This window comes from Trachinotus anak, unplaced genomic scaffold, assembly GCF_046630095.1.
Source record: "Trachinotus anak isolate AG129_WGS33_773 ecotype Australia unplaced genomic scaffold, CSIRO_AGI_Tana_v1 ptg000011l, whole genome shotgun sequence".
Lineage (NCBI taxonomy): Eukaryota > Metazoa > Chordata > Actinopteri > Carangiformes > Carangidae > Trachinotus > Trachinotus anak.
Window position 1 is genome coordinate 28,010,257 of NW_027273862.1, and position 27,426 is coordinate 28,037,682.

The following is a 27,426-nucleotide window of genomic DNA, read 5'->3' on the forward strand; positions in this document are numbered from 1 at the left end:
GTACTTCAGTAGGATTTTAAATACCATGCTTTTATTTTTAACAGAGTATTTTTACATTGTGGTATTGATTCTTTTACTTAAGTAAGACGTACTCTCCACAAGACAATATGCTCGTACTGCTGCGAAAAAAGGCGGCTAATTGTTTCTTTGTGACCTTTTAATGGCTTTAATCTTAATTTCAATATTGTTTGAAACTCAGGCATTGCAGGCATTGCAAAGCCACGGAGTGAATTCCCTCCAGCAGACAGAGCTCACAGTCTTCAAACATCTTCAGAATCTGCCAAGCAAACTATCAAACATGATAAACCCCCAACAGAAAAGAGGGATCATAAATGATTTAAGAAAGAAACCAAAAACAGCTGCAGGGGATGCTGCTGCATGTTCTCACGTGCTTTCAGTGGAAGATATTCATTCCTTTAGTTTTACTTTCTCTTATTTCATTATAAAGGAGCAGATATAACAACAGATGTTCTGTGGAGAACCAACATCAAGCACCTGTATGTACTGCTTTAACATGGACAGAGACGGTCTCAGACTGGGGCACAGATCCAAAGAAGGGGGCCTGTTTGGGAATGGAGTGAAGTATTTTTGGTATTAACAGACTGGACATTATTAATAGTTACAGGGTTTATTCAGTGTAATACATCGGCGCCAATTAAACAGCTTCAAATATCCTAAGTTTTTCATCTCTTTGTGTTTCTTTTGCATTTATGACTAAAAAAATAAATAAATGAATGAATAACATTTAATGTGTATTCTTTATGACTGGCTTTGTTAGATAGGACTGAATACATTTCTGTCATGTTTTTATTATATGTGGATTTTTTTGATAACAGTCCAATGACTGATAACACTGACACATTATCTGGCAGGTTGGAGACAATATCACTGTCATCAGTCACATAAAAACATCCTTAACTGCGTGTAAAAGCCCGAGCACGACACTACACTCAGGAGGCTTCAGTGGGAGGGAAACAGACCCGCGTCCTTCGGCTCCACCGTGTGGCTGCCTCTGGGTGCTGCTTCACCTGATCCCACACATTCATACCTCAATATAACGAAACAGGAGGAAAATATACAGTTTGTTATCAGCAGTTTGTATTATTATTATTTCTCTTAACATTTTATAAGCTCACTCACATTATTCTGCCATAAAAACATTTAACACGTCAGTCTGGAATATATTTGATTTTTTTTTTATTTTGTTTCACCGAATTAAAAAATCTAATATTAAATAAAAAAAACAGATTTGTGGATATTCTCCCCAGTCATTCTCTCTGTTAAAGTCTTTATAAGAGGCTCTTGTCATTTGCAGGCCCGGCTGCGGAAGCTTTCAGTCGGGTTGTTTTGTGAGCGAACAGGAAGAAAAGTCTCTTCCAGTGAAAAAGCCTGAAGGACAGATTCCTGGGTAACAGGGGCCGAAACAGCAGGGAGCCGCTGAGCTCTGATCGGCTCTGATCGGCTCTGATCGGCTGCGATCGGCTCTGATCGGCTGCGATCGGCTCTGATCGGCTCCGATCGGCTCTGATCGGCTGCGATCGGCTCTGATCGGATCGATTGGTCACGTATCACACGTCGCACGGTGGAAATGAGGAAATACGAGGAAGCAAAACCTCACCTCGGATCCCCGCCCGTCTCAGAGTCTCCCGTCCCCGCAGAGGTGAAGCTGTCCTCGGACACAAGAGCAGCTTGCTCTGGTACTAACAGTTTCCAACCGGAGGTGTGCGGTCACAGGAGAGGTCGTGATGAAGCCGGTGGTCCTCCTCCTCCTCCTCCTCCTCCTCCTGCTCCAGGTGTTCGGCTCTGCAGACAGCAGGTGTTTCTGTGAGGTGAGAGACTCACTGCAGACACATCTGTCTTCTTATTCATTGTTTAATTCATCCACCTTTAGTTTCTGCTGCTGTGTCACTTTTTAAACGTTAACATGTGTTAGAATAAGTGATCTTGCTTTGTAAAGGTGTGTGAGAGCAGCTGGAGCAAAGTGCTGACGGCCTGTTAGTTGTCTTCACTCATCTCAAACAAATCGATGTCAGACATAAAGAGAAAATTATGATTCAACAGTTTTGCTGTTTGACATTTCGAGCACTGGACCCATAGTTATAAACCCAGCACATCCAGGAAACACAGATCAACATGATCGGTTCATTTTTAGTCTTTATTCTGCCACTAAACATCTGCAGGTCCAGTGTTTCCTCCCTGTCTTTCATCTCCACCTCCATCTGAGGGAAACATCTGGCTCTGTAGCTGCTAAATGCTCCAGCTGCTCTCTGACTGCGTCCGTCTGCTGTTTGCTGCTGTTTCCAGCTAAAGACAAAAAAAACAACAACTAACTAACAAACAAAAAGCAGCTGCAGTGGACGAGAGCACCGAGAGTTAAAGCTGCACACTGTAAAAACCAAAACACTAAAACAGGTTGTAGAGCTGGCACCTCTCAAGCCACACAGTCATTTTCCCTGTGTTTTCATATTGAAACTGCACTTTTATAATATTTTATTCTATTTGCACTTGAGGGTCAGTGGCAGGAGGAGCACTTCTCTGTCTTTGAAAACAGTTGTAAAAATCATCTGTGGTTCTTTCAGAGTCTGAGATCATCAGAGTCGTCTCAGTTTGGGCTTGAAAACATTTGACTGACACATTTATTTATTTATTTATTTTTTATTTTGAAAAATGACTGTATGACACACTGGGGGTGTGGAGTTTGAATGATGGCAGGGAGGGCCTCATGAAGACATGCTGTCATTATGGGAAGTACAGGATCCAGTTTTTTAGGGAGTAATATTCAGGATATCTTGACCTCTGTGGCCGTATTTGTCATTGATGACGCGTTCTGTCAGTGCAATGTTAAATCACTGGAGGACTCCTTTAAGAAAAGAAGTTACTGTAAAGCACTGTCTTCTTACCATTTACTGTTCTTTCATTCATCCCTACTTCAGCATCTTCCTCAGCCATGCACCTCTGTATCTGCTTCTTTATCTCATGAACTCCAGCTTTTTATCATTTCAGCATTTTGTACATGTGTATTTTCCTGTGAGATACAGATACAGTCATGATTTCTAGCCTCTGGCACACTGTCAGCTAATTTTATTGTCAATTAATCTGCCCTATTATTTTCCTGTCTAGTCTGTAAAATATAAAAAAACTACATCCCGGACCACAAAGTTATGACCTTTAAATATTTGTTTTGACTAATCTACAGCCTCAAACCCAAAAGGTATTCAGTTTATTATAAGAAAAAGAAAATATGAGAAACTGGAGGCAGAAAATGACTGAAAAGATGAACTGATTATCACTGATTAAGCTTTTTTAGATTAATTGACTAATTGTTGCAGCTCTACTGTCAACATCACATATACTGAAGTTTTTGTAGTGGACTTTTGTCAAGTATCAAACACCCAGTGTGAAACATTATCTTATACTAGAGCCAGAGACGAGACACAGTTACTCTGTCAATACTTGACTAAATACATCCCTATAATATATAATATAACACAATAGATCTCACAATCCACAGGAAGCAGTGGAAAACTGGAAATAGACTTACCTATTTTGTGTTTCAAAATAAAGGTCTACTCCCAAAAATGCTTCTTTATTACTGTAAGATAATTTTTTTTTTATTAATTTTGTCTCTCAACAAGATTTGATCAAATAAAGGTCAAAGTGGATATAATCCTCCTTAAAAAATACAGAAAATGTAAATTTAAATGTGTACTAATGAGGACAAATACAAAAGAAACAGAATAAATTATATCAAGGGACCTTATTGTTATATTACATGTATATCGAATGATAGTTCAATATGTGACTAAGGGAGAGGGAATTTATTTACCTTATCTTGCATGAATTCATTTTCCTGTGCACCTGTCCGCCAGGTGTGGAAGAACAGAGGACACAGTAGTCAGAGCAGGAAGTCTTTCAGATCATTTCAGGTCTGATTTTTTACCGTTCTCTGCAAACATGCACAGAACCAGATGTTTTCGTTTGCCCCCCCCTCAGGTCACAGGTGACCTGGATGACTGCACATGTGATGTGGAGACCATCGATGGCTTCAACAACGAGCAGCTTTTCCCCAAACTTCAAACTCTCCTGGAGTCTGACTACTTCAGGTTCTACAGGGTGAACTGCTGGACAACACTCACACACACACACTTGCAGAAATATACACACAGATGAAGTGATCTGTTGCTGAGGATGTGTGTTGGGGACTCGATCCTCCGCAGGTGAACCTGAATAAGCCGTGTCCGTTTTGGGCGGTCAGCAGTCACTGTGGTCTGAGGGACTGTGCTGTGCAGCCCTGCTCTCCCGTGAGTTCTCGTTTCACCTCGTTCACTTCAAGTGGTCGTGTTTCTGCACACTGGAGTCACAGCTGCCTTTTAGTTTGTCAGCCGTGTTTTACCAACTACAGACAGGAAATGACCGGAGACTTCATAACCATCTAACTGTGTTCATATGTGTCAGGATCTTCTCTAAATACAGAAAAGAAAAAGACATTCATAAGTCATCTTAACACAACTTCAAATATAAATATAGACATCCTTAAAGCATGTTGTTTTATTTACAAGGTGAGATTACAGGGCAGAAATTACCAGAATGTTTCCAACAATATTTCTGTAATTATTCCTACAAATACTCTCACCCAGCGAGACGTGGAACACACCGGTTTTAAAAGAGGCATTAATTAGGACTAACTGTGTTTTTAAATTTATCTATTTTTACTTTATTTTCTTGGTATTTCTGGTCAGTGGATTCATTTAAATACTTGCATTCCTTCTACTGCACATGTTGTGTTGTTTTTGCAGTTTTTTTTTTACTTGTTGGTTTTCTAATTCTTATTTATTTATTTTTTTACTCTTTCATTTTGTGTGATTTTAAATTTTTACGTTAAGCGGAGCTTTTTAAAAAAGCCCTTGATGGGTCCACTTTATTAAAAAAAACCATATACAATGTATTTGTAATGTTTTATGTGTGAATAACTAAAATAAATCAAAATAGATTTAGTAAATCCACTGGGTCACAGAGGGTATGAGCAGTCCACTTGCTGCTGCTTTGTCCAGTCGTCCAGGCATTGAAAAAAAAAAGGTGGTGATTAAATTTCGTATGAACTAATTTTCCTGAGCAGTTGGTCAAAACGTTGTTGATCAACTAAAAGCAGCTGTGACTCCAGGTTGTCTTTGTATCGTTCGCCTGTGATCCACCTGCTGGAGACAAACAGGTGAATCATCAGACTGACTAAAACTGTCTGCTCACAGAACGAGGTGCCAGAGGGCATCAGATCACCGTCCCACAACAAGGTGAGTCGCACAAAAACACACAATCCCCAGCATATTCCTTCATATGCTGTAGATTAGTACCTTGTTCCCTCTCCCTTAATGTACATGATATAATTAAGGGGGGGGATCAATTTTAATCCATTAGTCTGTGTGTGTGTGTTTTTGTGTGTGTGTGTGTGTGTGTGTGTGTGTGTGTGTGTGTGTGTGTGTTCAGTATTCAGCAGAGGCAAACGAGCAGCTGGAGTGTGAGAAGACGCAGCATCTCGGAGCAGTGGATGTCTCGTTAAGGTGAATCTCGTCAGTCGAGCTGATACAAGTTCACTGTGCCAACAATAAAGACAATAGAAGAAGAAGTGGAGAGAACCACATCAACGAGATTCCTCAGAGTAAAAACCCTCAGACCTTCTTAAAGGCTGCAGGAGGAAAATCTGATTTCCAGTTCACTTCAATACGTCTCTTTATCAAATAAAACCAAATATTTAATTCGAAGAGCTGAGGTTACCCAGAATCCCCTGCACCTATACAAACCAACTGAATCAGCACCCTGCTCTGTTTGCTCTTCCAGTGACGAGACCAGAGAGGCTCTGCTGGACTGGAGCAAACACGACGACGAGGCCGAGCGCTTCTGTGTGGTCGACGGTACTGAATGTGAAAGATTTAAAAAATAGTAATTAAGGCAACATGATGGTAAAACTAGAGCATGTTTTGGATGATTTAGTAGGAAATGTGATTGTTAAATATCATAATATTTTAATGTGCAGAATTAAAAGAATAAAAACAACATAATAGAAAGAATGTTAAGATAGTTAGAGAACAGACTGTGAGGAATATTTTTGAGAAACATGGTGAAAAAGAATATAAATTTATATTCACAAGAATATAAGCTTTTATAAACATGATTAAATTCATGCAAACTATAAATGGACACACATTTTAGTGAATTATTAATAAGGAATTTTTCATTTTAAAAGTAAAAAATATTTAGCAGAACATAATGTAAAGAATATTTTAGGGAACATGATGAAAAGCATGATTAAAAACAAAGAATAGAGTATTTGCAGGATAAATCCCTCTGTATTTAGATTTCTCAGCACTTTATCAAGTCGTCCGTTGACACACAGCTTTGGTGGATCATTATAACGCGACGCAGGCGTCTCCTGCCTCACGTCCTTCACACCTTTTACCTTCGTTGTCTTTGGCTCAGATCAAACTCGGCCGACGTCGTAACGAGTGACTTGCAGCTGATTAAAGTGTTTCTGTCTCGCAGACGAGGAGTCACCAGACTCCCAGCATGTCGACCTGCTGCTGAACCCGGAGCGCTTCACGGGCTACAGAGGACCCGAGGTCTGGCGGATCTGGAACAGCATCTACGAAGAGAACTGCTTCAAGTAAACCCCCCCAGACAAACCACAATATGAAAACAACACTCTCTCTTTTAGTATCTTACATGAGATGCTATATATTAACAATATTTGTGGCTCTATAAAGTTTTTAAAATGCAGACGAAACAATTTTATATTCAGTAGTTTGTGCTGGTTCATGACTCTAAAGCCCCCCCCCCACAGACCATACACTGTGAAGCGGCCGCTGATTCCCGGCTCCTTCCACAGCAGCTCAGGAGCTGAAGGTAAGAGGTGTTTTCTTGACACTGCACCATGATTCACTTCATCAGCTTTGTCTGCGTGTCTGACTCCGACCCTGCGTTCATTTACAGCCAGGACCTTCTACAGCTGGCTGGAAGGTGAGCTGACGTTTTAACCTGAAGATGATTGAAAAGCTGACGTGGAGTTTTTTGGGGTTTTTTTTAACGTCAGCTCTGTGCGTCTGCGTCTCTTTCTCTCTCAGGTCAGTGTGTGGAGAAGAGAGCTTTCTACCGCCTCATCTCAGGCCTCCATGCCAGCATCAACATACACCTGAGCGCCAGGTACCTCCTGGAAGGTGAGACACAAACTCCTGCACAAACCCTCCACACATTTATTCTCCTTCTTCTTCTTCTTCTCCTTCTTCTTCTCTTTTTACTAGATTTGAGATCTTGATCTGAGTCGATAAAATGTTGATCTGAACTTGGTTCCCAGGACCAAGTAATTTATTAGTATTGATTGGTGCATTTTATATTGTATTTTATTGCATCATCATTGTATTTTAAATCATATTTTACATTATATTTTAAACTGTGTATTTGTATTTAGTACAAATATAATCAGCTGTGACTCTTGTGTTCTTTGGCTCCGGTCCTAACCCCCCCCCCCTCTCTCTGTGTGTGTTATCTTCAGACAGCTGGTTTCAGAAGAAGTGGGGTCATAACGTGTCTGAGTTCAGGCAGCGTTTCGACTCCGAGCTGACGGCCGGCGAGGGGCCCAAGAGGCTCCGCAACCTCTACTTCCTGTACCTGATAGAGCTGCGAGCGCTGGCCAAAGCCCTGCCGTTCTTCCAGCAGCCGTCCTTCCGGCTCTACACCGGCAGACCTGAGGAGGACCAGAAGCACAAAGAGCTGCTGCTGCAGATCCTGCAGCTGGCCAGGTCAGTCTGAGGCCTGATACCTGTAGCTGGTGCTCTATATAAATGTTCTGCCTATATAAATACATATATCCTGTATTCATAAATGTTATAAATGTCGACTTTTTATTTTTGATTTTGAAACAAACATAAAAGTGAAAAATGTTTCACATCTTTTTTTCATTGTTAGCTGTGCAAAGAGACGTCAAGTGAATTTTATTTCTGTCGACCAAAACCACAAATTTGCCTTAAAGGGTCATAAAACCTGCGCAGCATATGACACCTTCTCTCCACTGGAAAAAAGATGGAAAAAAAAACAAAACAGACAAAGACGTCCAGGTTTCACATGTTGCTGTAAAGTTGGTAACAATCTGTAGCTTTTTTTTTTCTTAGCTGCATTAAAATGTTGTAATTTCTCATTAGTAGTGTTTCCTGTACAGCTGCTTTATTCACCCTGCAGTTTGTTGTGACCTTCTCTCCACCTTCACTCCTCCAGATCGTTCCCTCTGCACTTTGATGAGACTTCTCTGTTTGTTGGTGATGAAAAGGAAGCAGCCAAACTGAAGGTCAGCGGCCTGAGTGTGAAACTGTGGGAAACACAGTCACAGACTGGATGTTTTTAGTTGTTCTCCATGATTTTCTCTGAACAAGAACCTGAAAAAATTTGCTTCTTCTTAAACTCATCCTCAGTATTTTCTCAGTCATTTCATCTTCGTTGCCTCCTTCTCATTGGAACTTGTTTTTGTAGATGTTTTGTAATGTTCAAATTTAAGCAGCACTCAAAACTAAAGGAACAGTTCACCCTATAATAATACCTATAATAATAATAATAATAATAATAATAATAATAACACAGTAAAATATTCAGTCATTATCGATCATCCCAGTTTAAATTCATCTTTGTTATATACTGAAACTAGACACATATCAGGTTCACCTCCTCCTCACAGTGTTGACTTTTTCCAGCTTCCAAAAATATGCAAAAACAATTTTAATATAATATTATTATTATATTTTTTATATTTATTATTTTTTAACAAATAGAAGACACACAATGTTCTGAAATGTTTTGTGAAGAAAGCATTTACAGTGAGCTCACAGATTTTGTGCAAACTTTATCAAAATGTTTGCCTGAAACTGTGATTTGTTAATAACTGAAATTGAGGTTAACTGCAGAGCAATATGGAGAAGTGAATATTGATTGCGAAAGGGGTAACACCCTACACCCTGCTCTTGCCTCATTTTTGGAATAAACCAGTTTTCTCTGTCCATCAGAGTGACATGAGTGTGTTTTCCTGTGCTGTGTTGAACAGGACGACATCAGACTGGCCTTCCTCAACATCTCCAGGATCATGGACTGTGTCGGCTGCTTCAAATGTCGACTGTGGGGGAAACTGCAGGTGAGTTGGGCGACGTCATCAAGTAAACCTATTTTAAAAGTTTTACACTGGTTCCAGACAAAGTCAAGCTAAGTTGGGCCCCGACGGTCCAGCATCAGGAGCCAGGGTGAGATGCAGTGGTTTTCAGAAGGTTTACAGAAATTTCATCTGCAGGACAAGCATGAAATATGATGTAAATAACTGGGTTTGATTCATTCATTCAGAGATAACGGCAACTAACTGTACTTGTAGCTACTACTTTGATTTATCCACCTCTCACAGTCTCAGATCAATCAATCTTCAGGAAAACCAGGACTGATTGAAGACGCAGAAACATTTAATGGGAGTGGTTGCCTGAAAGATTTATGATGAAATAAGTGAATTTGAATTTGTGTAGTTCTTCTTTTTTTTAAATGCTGCACCACTAACTAAATTCAAGGTGTTTATTTATTTGATGATTAGTGTGATGTTTAATAAAGTCAAAGAAGAGGAGCAACAGATGCTTTAATGGCAATCAAACCATATATGTATGTATGTAATGGAAAGTATGATTCCTTTGTTTTGCTCTCTCTCTCTCTCTCTCTCTCTCTCTCTCTCTCTCTCTCTCTCTCAGACTCAGGGATTAGGCACTGCTCTTAAGATTTTGTTCTCAGAGCGACAGATCGAAGCTCTGCCCACTTCCAGTGAACGACGACCCAGTTTCCAGCTCAGCCGGCAGGAGGTCGTCTCTCTGCTCAACGCCTTTGGAAGGTGAGAGTCTGTCGCCATCATGTGATGATTTGTAACATCTGTGGACGAGCTTGTTTTATTTTCAGAGGTCTGTCACTTTTCTTTGTGCAACACTTGCGCACACGTCCAGAGGTAACTGCTCCTGAAATGTCCTGCAGGATTTCCACCAGCGTTCGAGAGCTGAAGAACTTCAGGTCCTTCCTGGCAGAGGAGCGGTGAGGCGTCGAGAGGGGCCCGGCTTCAGCCACCGACTCTTCTGAGTTATTAGAATCCAGACTGCTGTGGCCCCAAGCCACTGACTGCCATCACAACTGTCTTAGTCCTGCTGAAATGTCCTTTAGACAAACATCAGTTTACCACTTCAGAATAAAAACTACATATCAAACTTCTTTTGACTTAAAAAAGCAGAGGTCAGAGAAGTTGGTGACGAGCAGATCCTCAATGATGCAGCACAGAAACAGAGCTGAGCAAAACTTTGCATTTACTCGAGATCTACAAACAGAACGTTGTATCCAATCTACACCTTTCATTTGATCATTTAACAGGATGTCACAGCTCTTTTTCTGTTTTTCTTTTGATGCCTCCGCACCAGCGGCGGTCAGGGCCGGGGGGATTATGTTTTCAGATTGTCTGTCCTTACCTTTCTCGTGAACACAATATCTCAGTAAGGCCTTGAGGGAACTTCTTCTTATTTGGTATAAACATTCCTTTTGGACTCGAGGATTAGAAGTTGACCTTTGAGTTCAAAGGTCAAGGTCACTGTGACCTTACAGAACACATTTTTGGCAATAAACCCACTAATGATGACACGATTAAACTCAAAAGCCTACAAGGATAAAATGAAGTGATAACTGTTTATATTCAAATGGTCAAAGGTCAACTTCACTGTGACATCATAATGTTCTGCAAAAAACACTTCTGGCCATTATTCAATGATGTAACTCAGGAAGAGGAGATTGTGACTCTATTTCCTGCAACTTGGTTGCTGGAGACAAGCAACCACAAGGCGTTAACTCTCGTTAGCCTCTATTTCACCAGGGCGGTCTCCTGAGATTTACTTGAGATGCTACTTATTTCTGTTGAAAAAGTCCTGACCACAATTATGTTACAGAAACTAACACAAACTCTAAAAGAACGTGACAAGAGAAGGACAGAAAAATTGTGGAAGAAATTGAGGAATGAAGAATAACAAACTGCAAACAAACAGAATAAATCTGACTTTGTTTTTTATCTGATGATCACAGTGTCAGTGTGGAACTAAATTCTAATTATATGATTTCTCTCTAATTAAACTCAGCTTCCAACAGCTGAACAACAAAATTTTATTTCCATTTTAACCAGTGTCCTTTCATTTCATCCTTATTTATATATATATGCATTAAAAATATATCAATCAATCAATCACTTGATCTTAAATGTGAATTTTACACTTGGCTGTAGGTTGAAGCAAGTTACTTCATACAAGTGTCTTATTGCAAAAACACAGCCAACAACTTTAATGTTTCTACTTTTATAAGTTTGATAAACTCCGTCCCAGCTTTTGTTAATTTCATTTATCTTTCTGTGAAGAACTAAGTGCCTTATCTTGAAATCTGAAGTTTCCAGGTGCCTGTTCTGACATGGTGTTGTTGTGTGACGCTTTTTTAAGACTGAAGGGTCTAAATAAATAAATTTAAAAAAACAAGATTTTAAACCTGTTTCTTCATGTGAAAACCTTTGACCAAAATGATTTCAGATGAAGTTGTTGCTTGAACTGAAATTCCTGTGGATGGCGCTGTTTGCATAGAAAAACATTTTTTGTATTTCACCCAATGAATATGGCAGCACAGATTAACACAAAATCAAATGTTTCAGGGAAAATGTAATGTGAATACGAGATATACTGTGTGTTGAGGTTATTAAAATAATTTATTTGATTTTATCAGTAGTTCTCTGAAGACAGTTGTTTTGTCACAGCTATAGACTGTGTGTGTGTGTGAGAACATTAACATTAAATAATGATGATATGTGTTTGTTGAGAGGTTGTGTAGATTAAAAATAACATTATTTGACATTTAATAGATTCACTGCTGATGTTATTCCTGAAACACAGTCATCAGAGCCCTGCAACACAAGAGAGGGAACACCAACTGCTGCAGGATGCACTTAAAGAAGAAGAAAAGAATAAACACAACATCGCCAATATAAGTCTGTAGAGTTTTTTTTTCAATATGTTTATTGATTTTTCTTATTTTCTACAGACACATGAACAATACCAACAAAAACAACACACACACACACAAAAAGGAAACAAAACACAGCTCAGGTGACAAACACAGGAGGCTGCTGAGAACAGTCCACTTTACCAGCACATCACAAAAGCTCAGGAGAGTCGGGTCCAAAATATTTCGCGTAGGGTTGCCAGACTTTGTAAAACTGGTCCATTTTATTATGTAAAATATTCATAGTGTCTGTAAAGTTTGATAGAGTGGAGGAGTGGTGCAAAACAATAACTGAATATGCCAGGGGAGGTGCCTGGCCTGACCCCTTCTCGGCCTGGTGCCAATCTGCGAGTTCGCTGCCCCCCTCTGTTGGTATGCAAAACAGGTCGCGTTAGGATTGGTTGGAGCTGCTCTAAGAAGAAAGAGTTTAAAGGCCCGACCAGTCGGTCATCTGGCTCGGCTGAAACAGAGTACAGCTTGTTACCGTACCTCTTGCTGCCAGTAACGTTATTGGGAACATTGTGAATTCGGTTGTACTGGGTATAGAACCTGGCAGGTCATGTGTAGAAGACATGGATGTTAGCTTCATTAGGAACGGGGGTGCTGCTTCCTGTGCTTTTTGTTTTTAGTCATAGAGCAGCTAAGTTCTTATTTCATTTCCTTTTTGGTTTACAAAGTGAGAGCACAGTCCTCCTTTTGATATATTCCGTTTGTCTGATTCAGCAGCTTCTGTTTTGTCCTGTTCCCTTCTTCTAGTTGCATTCTCAACTTGATAGTTGTACTCTTACTTAGTTATATATCCTCCTTGCTATCTAATAAATCTGTATTACCACCTTTAAGTGTTTTTTTGTTGCTTCCTTTTCCCCAGTAAATGAGCTGGGTTGTAACAACTACAGATTTGCTTCAATTTAAATCAACTGGACACCATCTTTGGTGAAATACAGACGTTAAAACCATCATTTTACAATGTTCCACACTCACAAGATGAAACTGATAGAGATCTTTTTTAGGAAGAACATAATTCATGACAACAATCTGCCCTCATCTACCCTCTTCTTCTTGAATTGTCAGTAGACAGATAATAAAATGTTGATTGTTGTCTGAGATTTGATTCCTTAGTTTGTCTTAGATATTCAGGTGAAGTGAACCATTAGCTGGCCTCACGAGATAATCTCGTGCTCAGGTTTCTATTTGTTTTCATCACATGTGAAAAGACGCTTGATCACTGATAAGCCTTTTGAACTCTGTGGAATGTGTGCATTTACTGTACTTCCTTGTAGATAGTACAAGGAAGTGGATAATCCTTAGAGCTACTGGAAGTGGATGCAGGTTGAGCACAATTTTGTTACCTGAAACTTTACATTGAGAAGTTGAAGACACAACTGGCCTGCACATCTCTGGAATGGATAATAGGAAAAACAAAGGAGCTGGTAAAACACCAGCAGGCAACAAATACAAAATCATCATCTCTGTGCAAACAAAACATCAGAATCCACAGCAGCTGTGTGCTAAAATACAGATGCTAAGAGCAAGTCATTGTATGTCATTGTACCATAGAGAGTAATGTAGAAAGGCTTGTTAGTATGGTGAGAAGAGGATGTGTTATTGTTATGAATACCATTGGACTGATGTAGTCATTTCACCACATCAACAAAATAAATTGAGGAAATTGAAGCACTCTAGCACCCGCCTGTGTTTATGACGGGGTCGTGAATGTGGACGCACGCGGCAGTTTCTAGGTAATAAGATAAACATTCGAATTTCTGCTACCAATCAAATAAAAGTACAGGCATAGCCATTGGCCAATCGCCACTGTTGTACTTGTTTTCATACATTTACGGACAAACAGAACAACAGTAGAAGTAAACAAATGAGGTTTTGTTTAAAACTATGAAATTTTAAATAAGATCATTTGTGTCCCCGGAAAGATTGTTCATTTTCCGGTAGAGCTGTTCAAAAATGTCTGAGGTTCCCTGCTGGAAAACTGTGGATTGCTGTCTTTGGGTTGAGTTTCTGACCCAAGTGAAGTATCTGAGGGAAGGCTAGAGCGGGACATTGACAGGTGGACTGGTGCGGTGTCAGTGGTAAAGTGTGTGTTGTACTGGACCATTGTGGTGAAGAGGAAGCTGAGCCAGAAGGAAAACCTTTCAATCTACCAGTCGTTCTTCGCTCCGACCCTCACCTATGGTCATGAGCTCTGGGTAGTGATTGTGGATACAGTCGGCTGAAAAGAGTTTCCTCCGCTGGGTGGTTAGGCTCAACCTTGGGGGCAAGGAGCGCTACTTCTAGTTCCTAGTGTAGTTTCTGTCCAGCCTATGACCATAGTTCAGTGTTTCGACCTTCCCTCCACCTACTCCCTTTTTGGATTTGTCTGCCTTGATTTCATTGACAACTTGTGCACCAAACCTTTTGCCAGTAAAGACTTAGATTTTTGCTTCACCTCTGCCTGTGTCTGAGTTGTGCTTTTGAGTCCACATCAGCGGTTTCAGGGAACGACAGAATGACAAGACAAGAATGTGGAAAATCAAGTTTTATTCATTGCTGTTTTTCACAATGCATATGGATGAAAAATGAATAATTGTTGAAATAGGTGTATATATATGAGCAGGGAATATTTAGTGCAATTTGGATCATTCTTCATTAGCAAGTTGATACTGAACTTATCAAGCAACTAAAACGATTCCCAAACAGCTCTGCAGGTAATATTCATAAATGTTTAACAGGAAATCTGTAGATGTTCACTGGACATACATGAGTTGTCTTTTACCAGTTTTCACAGCAGCAAATGTGCTGGACAGAGAGGAACACCCAGAGTATTCAATTCACACTCAAACTTCATGCTGTCTCAAACCACGACTGCTGAACTTCTAACTTTTAACAGTCTGAACAATGATTCAATATCAAGAAAATATTCAAAAACATTGATTATAGCTGAAGACTTTTTCATCATCTGAGCAGACTGAGAAGGCTTCTCTCTCTTCAGTCTGTCTCGGAGGTTGGCAGGGGTTGGTATTTAGCTTTTGACCTCCTCGATAGGTAGATCACCACTCCACATACCAGGAGGCAGCCAACAATGAAGACCATGTTCATGCCCAGGTTCATGTTCAGGCCAGAGGCTGAAATAGAAAAATACAAACTAACTTCAGGTACAGTTACATGCTATTTAATCAGGTCAGTGTGAATAGTTATCAACTCTACTGATCATCATGTTGAAATGTAAAACACACTGTAGCTAAATAGGAGATTACACTGTTTGCATTAATCCGAATTGTTCCCCTGATCAATTTCCACACTGACAAATGAATCTAGATAATCACAGTGTAGTTGGTAAGTACTGTATGTGGGCTACAGGAGTTTCTATTATTTTGTCCACCCTATTTATATCAGTGAAGAAGAATACCAGAAACATTTCAAAGGCACCATAAGCTACATCATTCAAAATGACCGTACACTTATATCAAGTCTCTCTGGGTTGTTGTATTAAACCTGCATTAACTCCACCTCTTTCTACATAACAAACTGGCAGCTCAGCATATGTTCACACTCACATTGGCTGTCAGAAGTTTTAACCAGATGCAAAGGTCCCTGGGAAATGGAGTGCCTGCTACTCTGAGCCATAGCTTCTCTTTTGCCGCGATGGTTCCCCGAGTTGGATCTGATGCATCCCTGAGAGCACCTGGTTCCAGGCATGCCGGTCTCACACAGGATGACCGAACAGGTGATGTACACCTGCAGACGCATGGAGATAAAGTCAGAAAAGATAATAAAAAATATCTATAATACAGACTACAGCACAAGTGTATTTCATTTAGAGTGTACATTACAGTATACACAGTGTACTACTTGTTATCACAGTTTCAGCTCCATGTGGAGGAGGCCCCTGATAAAGAAGATGATGAAGAACTTAGTTGCTTTCTAGATGTTTGTGCTTTGTTGTTGCTTCACAAATATTGTATTTATGCTTTGAAATATCAAACCACATTCAAAACACTGGCTCCATAACTGCTGCTATGTGAATGACAAGGCATAAAAATGACTAAACTACTGTGACCGCTCATTTGTGAGTCCAGGACATAGGGACCTAAATGTTTTAACCCTGTGGAGTCTCAGTACACAGTATATCCCGATATAAAAGTCAGTTCTGTAAGGAACAAGCTACTAATTTTTTTCAGCACAACTTGGGCTATTACTACTAATACATACTGTATGCTGCATTGATGTCAATGAGATGTGAAATAGTAATTGAACATACCTCATGTGTTTTTTACTGGGCAGGGGATATTATGTATTCACACCAAAGAAATGCCATTTATTTTCCAAAAGTCTGATGTTTTATGTTTGCAGTCATGTTACTACAAGTGATTTTTTTTTTTACTTTTCAGGCTGTACAAAGTACTAAAGCTTTGATATTAGATTTTAATAAAATACATGTGTTTTAAGGTAACCTTACCTCTTCATGAGCACCAATGAATTCAAAAGCCTCCATTCCAAATCTGAACTGAGATTTGGAGCTATTGTAAACCTGCACCGTCTTGTCCTTCACACACCTGATACAACACAGATACAAACAGATTGGTTTAAAACTAGAAAAAGAACAATTTCTTCTAATAACCAACTAGCGCATGAAAGTTGCATCTATATTACAAATGTGTGTACAGGTACAACATGAAGAACGAACAGAAAACTCCCCGTGCACAGCCAGTCTGAGCGATCTGGTGCTGTTCAATCACATGAGCATCTGAAAACCACAATTAACTTCTGCACATGGTATTCATTTCAGTGTGGGGTGAGTAATGAGAAAGCGATGCATTTAATTGTGTACACCTACCCATTTTCGATGATGGTGTAGCTGATGCGAGAGTTCGGGTTGTCGTAGGGAGTTGCCTTGCAGGACTCCACAAACAGCTCTGTGTTGGGGATGGAGGTGGTTGCTTCGATCTGCATGAATATCATCTGTTTGAGAAACACATCCACTGGGTAGGTGTCGGCATCAATTTGTTTTCTGAACAGCTGGCTGTCGAAGAATTCAAACTGGAAGGTGAAGGCACCAAAGCCTTTCTCTGTGAAGGCATATGGGTTTTTGTGCCTGTATCCCAGGGTCAGGTTGCTTCGCTTTGGATAGACACACGAGAAGGCGATCTCAACGTCATGTTGCCTGGAAATAATTTGAGTTGGGTCAGCAGATGTGATCTCGTTCTTGAAGATGATGTTATCTTCATCCTCCTGAAAGAGGATGAGAAAAAATTGAGTCAATTGGAAATGAGACAATAATTATTGACAATTAGATTATGTACTACATGTCAACAGTGAAACTGTGACATGTATAATGCAGTCAGTCTTTAAAATATTCTTACTGAAATGTATTGAAAAGTTGGGCAGTACAAGTACTGAATGAAATCAGAGTCTACTGAGTGTGAAGAAGCTGATATCTTAAAAACAAAACCAATTTCTATATGTTACACCCAAAAAGAATCTACGCTACTGTTCTCCACTATGTTTTCACCAACTAACAAAAATGGTCCATTTATGACATGGCTAGGTTTAGGAGGTACTGCCACAGACCTGACTGGACTCTACTGGTCCAGTATACGCCCAGTTCCATGGCCTAAATCTGGCCTATATAAACCACGATTGTAAGATGATATTTCCACATCTGGACCAATTCCAGCAAACACACAGAAAATCTTCCAGTTGTCAGTCAATAACAGTTGTCAGGAGGATAACAGTCGGACTCTGCCCAGATGGGGAAGTATACGGGCCAGACTCCGGCTGAGGACGCAGGCATATTTTGGTCCAGAAGCTGCATTTTGCTACCTGACAGCTTGTCCAGCTAGTACTGTGATTTTGTGTATTTGTGGTACTTCAGTGGTTACAAGGCCTTATGGAGTTCGGTCACTCTTGACCACTAGACATTCTGTCTACTGGGGCTCACTCAAAACACAAAGTTGACTGGCCATAAAGCCAACGCAGCTGGTTGGGCTAAATGAGAGAGAACTGAAGAAGCCTCTTGAATAAGAGGTAAAATGTCGTCAAGTATCAGTTGCCCTCATTTCAACTTTTCTTGGATAACCATGGCTCAGGTAATGGAGAATCTGAACAGACATCTAACTGAGAGAGAAGTTTTAAATTTTCTTCTTGTTTTTCTTTTACTAGCAAAATTAGTTTGGTAGCAAGTAACGTGGGAATACTGGCTAACCTTTTAGAAAACTTTTGGACTAAACCTTTTGGATCAGACTGCATAATAGTTTCATCTTTTTTTATGTGAGCTTATGGTAATTTGCGTTATATCTGTCCCACATCACATAATTTTCACTTGACAGAACAGCTGTTGCGAACAAAGAAAGGAAATATGCCAACATCGACTTAACGCAGATGTGGGCAGTGATCAAAAGGTCAGGAACCACCACACTGTTTTGTGGTTGTACCTCCACATTGGTCCCACAGGTGTTTAGTGACATGACAGCCACCAGGTGGGTTGAGTTGGAGAGTCTTGTCAGGTTGCAGGACGGATCTGTGAAGTCGTTCAGATGCAGGTTGTCCTCATTGCGTCGGATGAGGTAGGACTTCTCCACTTCTACTGTTATTGTTGTTTCATTGCATGTCACAGTTGTCTCTAAATAAGATATGTAACATTATTGTGATGATGTGGTGAGGGTAGATGTCAAAGTTTAAACTTAAGTCTTGCCTCTGCTGCCATGTCAAATAGCAATTTTCTTTAATTATAACAAATTCTTAAATTTGTGCTTTTCAATTTTCAATTCAACCCTTGAGAAACTGAATATTTCCTTCAAACCTGATGTGCATGTAAATGTGTAAATGTAAATCCACATTATATCAAACTCATTCAGCATATTAAAAAACCTACATTATATTTAAGTAAAAATTATATCCTGAGAGAAAAAATGTAGTCAACTAACCATAGTGTCCAACATCAGCAATCACGCAGCGTAGCTCTGATTGATAGACTTGGTAGTATCTGAAATATTACACAGGAGTAAGTGGAGTTGAAATAGTTTAAATATAAGTAACTTGTACCACATTGATCCCAATTACAGCATTCACTGAAAACTCACCCATTTCTTGCTTCAGAAACAAAGCAAATAGGAAAATGATCATTCTGTTCATTTTCAGTTGGTGTCCATTTTATGATAAATTCTTCTGTGGAGACTTTCTGCTTTGAAATGCCCTTTGGTCCAGAGATGATCAGGTCATGAATCCTACGAGAGAAACCATGTTTTATATAACTTATAACTGCAACAGATGGAGTATTGTTCTGATATAGTACGAGCGATGTAGTGCCACACAGGGTCGCAAGACGATTAGTACACGTTTATAAAAACACAGGTACCAGAGCAGTATGCAGCATTCAGGTGAAAGCGACTTTCCAGAATGATCTCCGCTTGATGAAACTTTGTTTTTACCAGAAAAGGCTCGGGTAAAGAAAGACATACGACCAGAGCACAGGCACTGGCAATGGGCAAGTTTTTACAGGGCCCGTCAGTGTCTTTGTGCGACCATGGTCACACCTGATAGGTCCAAGGCTGAATTTCTTTCCCAGGTTGACTGTGGGGCTGATACTCTGGTTTTACCGAGATGGAGAACCCTGAAGTGCTGCATCGCTCCGGCTTTACCCAGAACTGGCTTTCCTTCACCTTCATGCGTAAATAACTTGATGTTATATAACGTTATATGTCTGTTTTCATTAGTGATCACTATAGTAGCAGGACAACTTTAGCAAACTTTTTGTTACTCTTATTTTGAATTTGTTTGGCTAATGTTGCTATTGCTAGCTGGCTAACTGTCAGTATTACTGTGGAGGATTTCACAGCAATGCTTGCGTGGGCTAGTGGTTGTGATTAGATTGTTTTTTGTTGGCTCTCATGAACACAGAGTAACTTTAAACAGCTGTGTGATTGGAGGCCTCCTTCCCTGTGCTAACACCTGACTGACTGGGAACATGAAGAGAGGTTGTGGCCGAACAGAGACCGGAAGTGTGCCTGATGAAGCATTTAGTTTGGTCCAGATGCTGGTGGTGTAGTGCGACATCTAGTGGCAGTGACGATCGTCTACAGACTGTCATAAAGAGTAATACAGAGTAGGGCTGTTAAATGATTAATCTTCTCTAAATCGCGAATAATTGCTGAATTTTAATAGTTAATCGCAATTAATCGCATGTTTTATCTCGTGTTTTAAATCTACAACATGATGCAATTTGGGGGAAAATGTGTTTAATAACATTGGGGAAAGGTGCGAAAGCCAGGATGAGCAGGTAGGCTGTAGGCCGACACTATATGTCCACACATTAGGACATTTTCACTGGTAAAACAATCTGATGTTGATGGAACAATAAGTCAATTACACTAAATATCACGAGTATGCTATGGATATGTTGAGTGACATGATTTTAAAGGCAAATTTCCTTACGTGGTGTGTCGTGCTGAAGATCTGACTTTGATTTCGAGAGTCTGGTTGACAAAGGCAGGAAGATTTGCTCCGTTACTTGGAGTCGGTGACATAAAAATGGGAAAGTAATCACCATCACTGCATGAAGGGGCATAGTAGTGGTCCACTGAAGATCACATGAGATGAAAGACAGACATTGAGAAGTTTGAGAAAAATGTTAATATTTAAATCAGCCTTACAGTGAACATTATAAAAATTTATTACCATACCATAAACAGAAAACTGCAGTGGAATCCTGCTTAGAGGAGCAATTGATGTTCGGTAAGGTGTGGTGGTTGTTGGTGGAGCAGTCGTAGTTGTTGGACCAGCTGTGGTTGTTGTTGGAGCAGCTGTGGTTGTTGTTGGAGCAGCTGTGGTGGTTGTTGGACCAGCTGTGGTGGTTGTTGTTGGACCAGCTGTGGTGGTTGTTGGAGGATCAGTTGTGGTGGTTGTTGGACCAGCTGTGGTGGTTGTTGGACCAGCTGTGGTGGTTGTTGTTGGACCAGCTGTGGTGGTTGTTGGACCAGCTGTGGTGGTTGTTTGAGCAGCTGTGGTGGTTGTTGGACCAGCTGTGGTGGTTGTTGGACCAGCTGTGGTGGTTGTTGGACCAGCTGTGGTGGTTGTTTGAGCAGCTGTGGTGGTTGTTGGACCAGCTGTGGTGGTTGTTGGACCAGCTGTGGTAGTTGTTGGACCAGCTGTGGTGGTTGTTTGAGCAGCTGTGGTGGTTGTTGGACCAGCTGTGGTGGTTGTTGGACCAGCTGTGGTGGTTGTTGGACCAGCTGTGGTGGTTGTTTGAGCAGCTGTGGTGGTTGTTGGACCAGCTGTGGTGGTTGTTGGACCAGCTGTGGTGGTTGTTGGACCAGTTGCTGTGGCCAGTTGATGTTTAAACCTTCCCACTGAAAGTGGTCTCTTTGATGTGTAGGATCCATCAGAGTAAAACAGCGTAATGTGTTTGTTGGGAAAGTCCTCCACCATCAGCTCTATCGGATGGTATCCATTTCGATTTGAGTATGTATACGTTAGCGAGCAAGAATTCTAATAAATGGAAAATAGAAAAGATACTTTTGTCAGTAAACATTGAAACAGCTTCAACAAGTTAACTATCGCTCTGTATGTAATGGAAAGAGATGGCATCAATCATCAAACTTTTTTCATTCATTTAGTCATTTAGTCATTTAGCAGACGCTTTCATCCAAAGTGACTTACAGAAAGGGGAACAATCAAGGTTAAGTGCGATAAGAAGCGTTAGCGCAGCAATAAGTGCTAGTGACGATTCTTTAAGTGTAGATTTGTCATGTAGTGCCAGGAGAGAAGGTGCTCTCTGAAGAGCTGGGTCTTCAGGAGTCTTTTAAAGGTAGAGAGGGACGCCCCTGCTCTGGTAGGAAGTGGTAGTGCGTTCCACCAACGGGGGACAACGTGAGAGAAGAGTTTGGATTGCCTTGAATGAACAGGTTGTAGACCACCGCGTTCTGGATCATTCGAAGTGGTTGCACTGTGCAGGCTGGGAGGCCCGTCAGGAGGGCATTACAGTAGTCTAGTTTTGAGATTACCACAGCTTGTGTCAGGAGTTGAGTAGTATGTTGAGTTAGGTAAGGTCTGATTTTTCTGATGTTGTAAAGTGCATAGCGGCATGACCGGGCAACTGAGGTGACGTGATTGGAAAAGGTTAGTTGGTCATCAATCATAACCCCTAAGTTTCTCACCACCCTGGTGGGGGCGAGCCATAGGGAATCAGTTTTGATGTTGATGTCATGGTGTATTGTAGGTTTAGCTGGGAGAACCAGCAGTTCAGTTTTTGAAAGATTCAGCTGGAGATGATGTGCCTTCATCCATGTGGCGATGTCTGAGAGGCAATCAGAGACCCGTGCAGAGATCGAGGGGTCATCAGGAGGAAATGACAGATACAGCTGAGTGTCATCTGCGTAGCAGTGATAGGAAAAGCCATGTGAACGAATGATCGGACCCAGGGAGGTGGTGTAGATAGCAAACAGTAGGGGCCCCAGCACTGAGCCCTGGGGGACCCCTGTGGTGAGGTGATGCGAGGTGGACGACTGTCCAAGCCAGGATACGCTGAATGAGCGCCCTGTCAGGTAGGATTCAAACCAGGAAAGAGCCAAGCCAGAGATGCCCATGTTAGAGAGAGTAGAGAGGAGGATGCAATGGTTAACTGTGTCAAAGGCAGCTGATAAGTCAAGTAGAATGAGGACAGAGGACTTTGCAGCTGCTCTTGCTTCTTTTAAGGCTTCTGTCACAGACAACAGGGCAGTTTCAGTTGAATGACCGCTCTTGAAACCAGATTGATTTGGATCAAGAAGATTGTTCTGTGGGAGGAATTCTGAGAGTTGTTTAGCCACTGCCCGTTCAATAGTTTTGGATAGGAATGGAAGAAGGGCGATAATTCTCGACCTCAGCAGGGTTGAGAGAGGGTTTCTTGAGTAGAGGTGTTACCCCAGCTGCTTTGAATGCAGTGGGAAAAGTGCCGGAGGTCAGTGATTCATTTATCACATGTGTGATAGCTGGCATGATGGTTGGGCTAATGGATTGGAGGAGGTTTGTTGGTATAGGGTCCAACGAGCATGTAGTAGGACGGCTACATGTCATCAGTTTGGATACCATACTCTCGGAGAGAGGTGTAAAGCCAGAAAAAGAGGTGCTAGCAACTGTGCTTGGTTGCGAAAGTGCAGTAGCTGATTCAGTGCCGCCCAGCTGAGGTACAGAGAGACAGTGCTAGGATTTGGGTGGAGAGCAAGCTGGACTGAGAATTGGCTGCTGATTGCTGCCACTTTGCCTGTAAAGAATGATGCAAATGTATTGGCGGTAAGGCAGGTAGGAGGAGGAGGCGGAGGGTTGAGTAGTGATCTGAAGGTGGAGAAAAGTTTCCGAGTGTCAGTGACACTGTTGACTTTGTCGTTGTAAAAAGCAGTCTTTGCAGCAGGCCAACATGGCTTTATGGTGAGGGTTCTATCACCACCTGTCGGTTTGCCATGCTCTTAACAGTGTGTTTTTGCATTTTCATGTAGACAAGGTTTTTAAACCCCTGTTTTAATAAACCCCTGTGTACGTGTGGGCATTCTTCCTCTCCGATATTGATGGTTCTGACATGTTCATCATGACAACAAATCAGCTGATATAGAATTAAACAAATTAACACATTTTCAACTTACTTCATTGACCCATTTAGTATTATGGCTAAACTTATCTTGAGTGAATGTACTTCAAAATGTGCTTTTCTGAGCTTCACTGTGCAGAGGGACATATGTATAAAGTGTGATGTGACAACTCGAAGCCGATGCACAGGCACTGAGAATGGGTGTTTCAGTGAAGTTGGTGATATCTTGCATATAAAACATTTGCATATTCATAGCTTCTGGATTTCTGCAAGGCAACTCTGTGCCAGTCCCACCTTTAAAAAGGTTGAGAATCCCTGCTGTAGATCATCACTTTGTGTTACCTCAGTTATTTACAAAAACAGCAAAGAACAAGAAAAAAAAAAATAACAAAGGGAACACTGGCGTATGGATAATCATAAATTCTTACCTGATCTAAAGAGAAACCGCTGGGCAGACCACACAGCGAGCACTCTGAGCCTGAACTTGGTACTCTGCATCTGACCCGGTCACCATCAGGGTCAAACACTGTCATGTTGAATGTTCGTGGACAGTTCCTGGAAACTCTGTAACATGTCAGTGAACTGAATCAGGGACCGTCTGAGTAATACAGTAATTTAAACCATTGCAGTGATTTCTGCATTGTGAGGATTCAGTATTTCAAAAGGCCATTTGAAGGTTAAGACTTTTTAAGGTTCAGGTTAGAATTGGGTTTAGATTCAGGTTAGGGTTAAGGTTAGGGTAACAGGGGGATGGATGGACATTACCTGAGAATTGGCAGCATGGTAGTGATTGGAGATCTGTTCGATTCACCAGTATCAGATCTGGTTCCCAGGTCCACATGTGCCATCATTCTCCAAACAGCCAGTGAGCTTCTGACGTTTGATATCCAGTATCCTTGACCATATCGACCGTAGTAAGTCGGATACCTGTTTCAAGAAATATGAGTAATGATGATTCTCTGAATGTTCAGAACTGGGGAATCAATTAAAATTGATTGATTGAGTATGTTAACCTGAATCTCAGTTCTCAATGTTAAACCATTAGCAAACATAAACAATGGTTGTTCTGACCTTCAGTCATGGTCATTATGGAACAGATTCAGTGAATTTCTAAAATATTGATAACAAGTAGATGGGTATTGTCATAACCATAATAATTATAATAACCATTACTCCTCAAATTACAATATGGAGTAAAAAAGTACAATAATTCCCTTTGATCTTTAGTGGAGTGCACAGTCTTATAATATAAGATATACGGTTTAATTATAATTTAAGTATGTTTTAAATGAGTACATCCACCAGAAAAGTAAATTAGCAAATAATTGTTTTGATACTTGATCTAAAAATGTTTTCATTGTGCATCTGTTCTTCTTCACTTCTGTCCACAAAATGCACTGTGTAAATCAAGGTAGATTCTCTCTTACAAAGTATATCTCACCGAATCTCAAAGGGTAGGTTGCTGTTGAGTCTTCTTTTCGTCACCACCTCGTACTGGCACCAGCTGAGATGATAGGAATTCCTGGCAATTTGTGCCGAGGTAGACTGTATCTGGGACCCACAGTTACCAAGGGAACAACTGTAGCCGTTCTGGTAGCAGTAGCGCGTGGCTTGCTTGTTGCGAAGTTCCACCTGCAAATATATCAGTCTGGTTATGACCAACACCCTACGATGGACATATCTCCTTAGCATTACGCCGCTGAAGAACCCATCTCCAGCACTGATATTGTCGGTTTTCGTGGATGCATTCTTTCTGCTAAACAGGTGTAATCTTGACATTATCAAACCTTCCTTTTAAATTTACCCTCATGGTCAACATACATCATACAGTATGTGGAACAATGTGGAACGATGGGTGAAGCTATCAGACAGGATGTGGTGGGATCTATCCTCTAATGAGACTTGAAACCTAAAGTTTATCTTACCTCATATGTCCTGTTTGATCTGGTTCTTTTTGGGGTGAAAGTCACTGAGCCTCCATAGTATCTGTAGCTACCATAAATGTACCATGCAGATGCAGTTGAGGCCATAAGCAGCAGTTGCAGCAGCAGCAGAGTGAGAGAAGCCATCCTGCTGAGTGCTCCATCCTCAGCACGAGCGGCGCATCTTAAATACTCTGCTACAAGGAAATAAAGACAATACTGAAAGTATTTGGCAGAACTATTTGTGCCGCCTTTGTTTTGATGTGATCTGAAATCACATATCTCACCTGTCCTCAGTGGTCTGACAGCTTTTCTCCATTGTTCTCTGTTTCTGTTGCTCTTAGTTTGGAACACAATACCAACTTTTAAAAACAGCTTGAGCTTGTGGATTTTGATGTGTTGTTGCCAACTGTGGGCGAGGAGTGCCTGTGTAGTTATGCAATAATCCCAACTTCGAGTGCTTCCGCTTACTTTTAATGAAAAAGCAGCAGTTTAATCACTTTTGCTCCCTATATTGGCATACCCCAGCTACTACTACTAACACCTTCTTTGGAAAGCACTTTTCAATACAAGTAACAAAGTGCTTCACGAGTCAATATAAAACATCCAAACATGTTTTTTTTTTAATAAAAATGTGTCTTAAGAAGTGAAGTAAAACAGGGAACTGACTCAAATCTGATCTCCTCTGCCAAGCTATTCCAAAGTTTAGGGGCCCTGACACTAAAGGCCCCGTCTCCTTTGGTTTTTAACCTTTTACCACATATTGTGTGCACCTGGCATCAACACAGTGCTGCAAGAATTGGCCCAAATCCAAAATTTGTTAGCATGGTAGACCTTTGGGCTCCTTTGTCCTGAAGCTTGCGTGACTTAAACTGAATTGTATTTCAGTCTGGACCAAATCAGTGGACTGATGAGAATTAAGGAGTGTGCTATGGTAAAAATTCCAGGGCCTCAAGACTTGTCAGTCTGTGCCATGTGCGCTTCTCTGAAGTTGAATAAGACATTCATTGTTTCTCCACCCTCTTTGTACCTGCAGGTTTCCAGTAAGAAGATCATCTTTATCTTCCGTTTAAGTTTTCCTTCTTGCATTTGGTTTTTAATTTGGTTAACAGAAGTTAACTATAACTCCCAAGATGCATTTTGGCAAGAAACGTCAACAATCACCAAACTGAAATGTACATTTTAACAACATCATCTTTAGTTTTTGTCATTAGCAGAACACACATGCAACAGAATTTTAAGTCTAGATTAGTTAGAATTCAGTCTAAATTAATTAAATTTTTGATTCCAGTTTTGGAATAACTTTCCTAAATTCAGTGTCAACGTGACCAGCTTCTTCTCAAAGTAGTGCCTGCCAAGGCTCATGGGTACTGTAGTATTTAGAGTCACCAAAATAATGGACAAAACAAATTTTTCAGAAATGAAGCTGAAATAGTAAAGACTGGTGGCTATAACATAAATCTATCTGATCCATATATTACCCCGGAGTGTCCTGTGTGTCTATGTAAAGTAACATTCAGGATATTGTTTAAAGAAAAAGTGGAAATAACACTTCCAGAATTAGCAGCTTCTTCTATTTTGTAATTTTATATCACAACACTGGACTAGAAATGACTTACATAAAGAAAAATTCACAATCAAGTTTTACTTTATTGATTAAATTCATTCAATTTATTGTGATTTAATTTAATTTTGTCCATACAGTAATTATTTGATTCTGATTGGTCAAATAATTACTGTAACTCCCTCTATAAAACATTTATAAACATAGACAAATAGAAAATGGATTATAGCACTCTAGTTTTAAGCAGAGCTAAGTTTTGATTAATCTGTTATCAACTGTAACACTTCCTGTGGACACCTGTATAAAAAGCTAATGAA

General features: G+C 40.5%; 2 protein-coding genes across 5 annotated transcripts; one reads left to right on the forward strand and one right to left on the reverse strand.

Annotated features, from left to right (window-relative positions):
• The first annotated feature begins 1,578 nt into the window (after nucleotides 1-1,578).
• On the forward strand, nucleotides 1,579-11,557 carry ero1a (endoplasmic reticulum oxidoreductase 1 alpha). Its single transcript, XM_071489532.1, has 15 exons — nucleotides 1,579-1,829; nucleotides 3,994-4,113; nucleotides 4,218-4,301; nucleotides 5,247-5,288; nucleotides 5,482-5,555; nucleotides 5,833-5,906; nucleotides 6,535-6,655; nucleotides 6,833-6,894; nucleotides 6,982-7,008; nucleotides 7,113-7,205; nucleotides 7,541-7,787; nucleotides 8,260-8,329; nucleotides 9,077-9,163; nucleotides 9,756-9,892; nucleotides 10,030-11,557. The coding sequence occupies exons 1-15, from the start codon at nucleotides 1,746-1,748 to the stop codon at nucleotides 10,088-10,090; spliced, it is 1,383 nt and encodes a 460-aa protein (XP_071345633.1). The 5' UTR covers nucleotides 1,579-1,745; the 3' UTR covers nucleotides 10,091-11,557.
• Nucleotides 11,558-14,589: 3,032 nt separating this feature from the next.
• Nucleotides 14,590-25,713, reverse strand: LOC139628323 (uncharacterized). 4 transcript variants are annotated; one of them, XM_071489916.1, is made up of 14 exons: nucleotides 25,549-25,713; nucleotides 25,065-25,255; nucleotides 24,389-24,550; nucleotides 24,052-24,187; nucleotides 21,333-21,549; nucleotides 20,745-20,906; nucleotides 20,497-20,641; nucleotides 19,146-19,289; nucleotides 18,990-19,048; nucleotides 18,498-18,685; nucleotides 16,901-17,295; nucleotides 16,523-16,619; nucleotides 15,621-15,801; nucleotides 14,919-15,188 (listed from the first exon to the last, which is right to left on the reverse strand). In XM_071489916.1, the coding sequence occupies exons 1-14, from the start codon at nucleotides 25,690-25,692 to the stop codon at nucleotides 15,052-15,054; spliced, it is 2,358 nt and encodes a 785-aa protein (XP_071346017.1). In that variant the 5' UTR covers nucleotides 25,693-25,713; the 3' UTR covers nucleotides 14,919-15,051. The 4 variants fall into 4 exon arrangements, with proteins under 4 accessions (XP_071346014.1, XP_071346017.1, XP_071346016.1 ...); XM_071489915.1 differs by having other exon boundaries at nucleotides 20,745-21,188; nucleotides 21,249-21,549; XM_071489914.1 differs by having other exon boundaries at nucleotides 20,745-21,041; nucleotides 21,102-21,549.
• Between the last annotated feature and the right edge of the window lie 1,713 nt (nucleotides 25,714-27,426).

Coding starts and splice junctions, on each gene's coding strand:
- ero1a (XM_071489532.1), top strand. CDS start 1,746: ATGAAGCCGGTGGTCCTCCTCCTCCTCCTCCTCCTCCTCCTGCTCCAG. Junction 5,556..5,832: donor GCAGTGGATGTCTCGTTAAG/GTGAATCTCGTC, acceptor TTGCTCTTCCAG/TGACGAGACCAGAGAGGCTC. Junction 7,009..7,112: donor CTTCTACAGCTGGCTGGAAG/GTGAGCTGACGT, acceptor TTTCTCTCTCAG/GTCAGTGTGTGGAGAAGAGA.
- LOC139628323 (XM_071489913.1), bottom strand. CDS start 25,692: ATGGCTTCTCTCACTCTGCTGCTGCTGCAACTGCTGCTTATGGCCTCA. Junction 24,188..24,388: donor ACCATGCTGCCAATTCTCAG/GTAATGTCCATC, acceptor GACATGTTACAG/AGTTTCCAGGAACTGTCCAC. Junction 17,296..18,497: donor CCTGTGGGACCAATGTGGAG/GTACAACCACAA, acceptor ATCCTCTTTCAG/GAGGATGAAGATAACATCAT.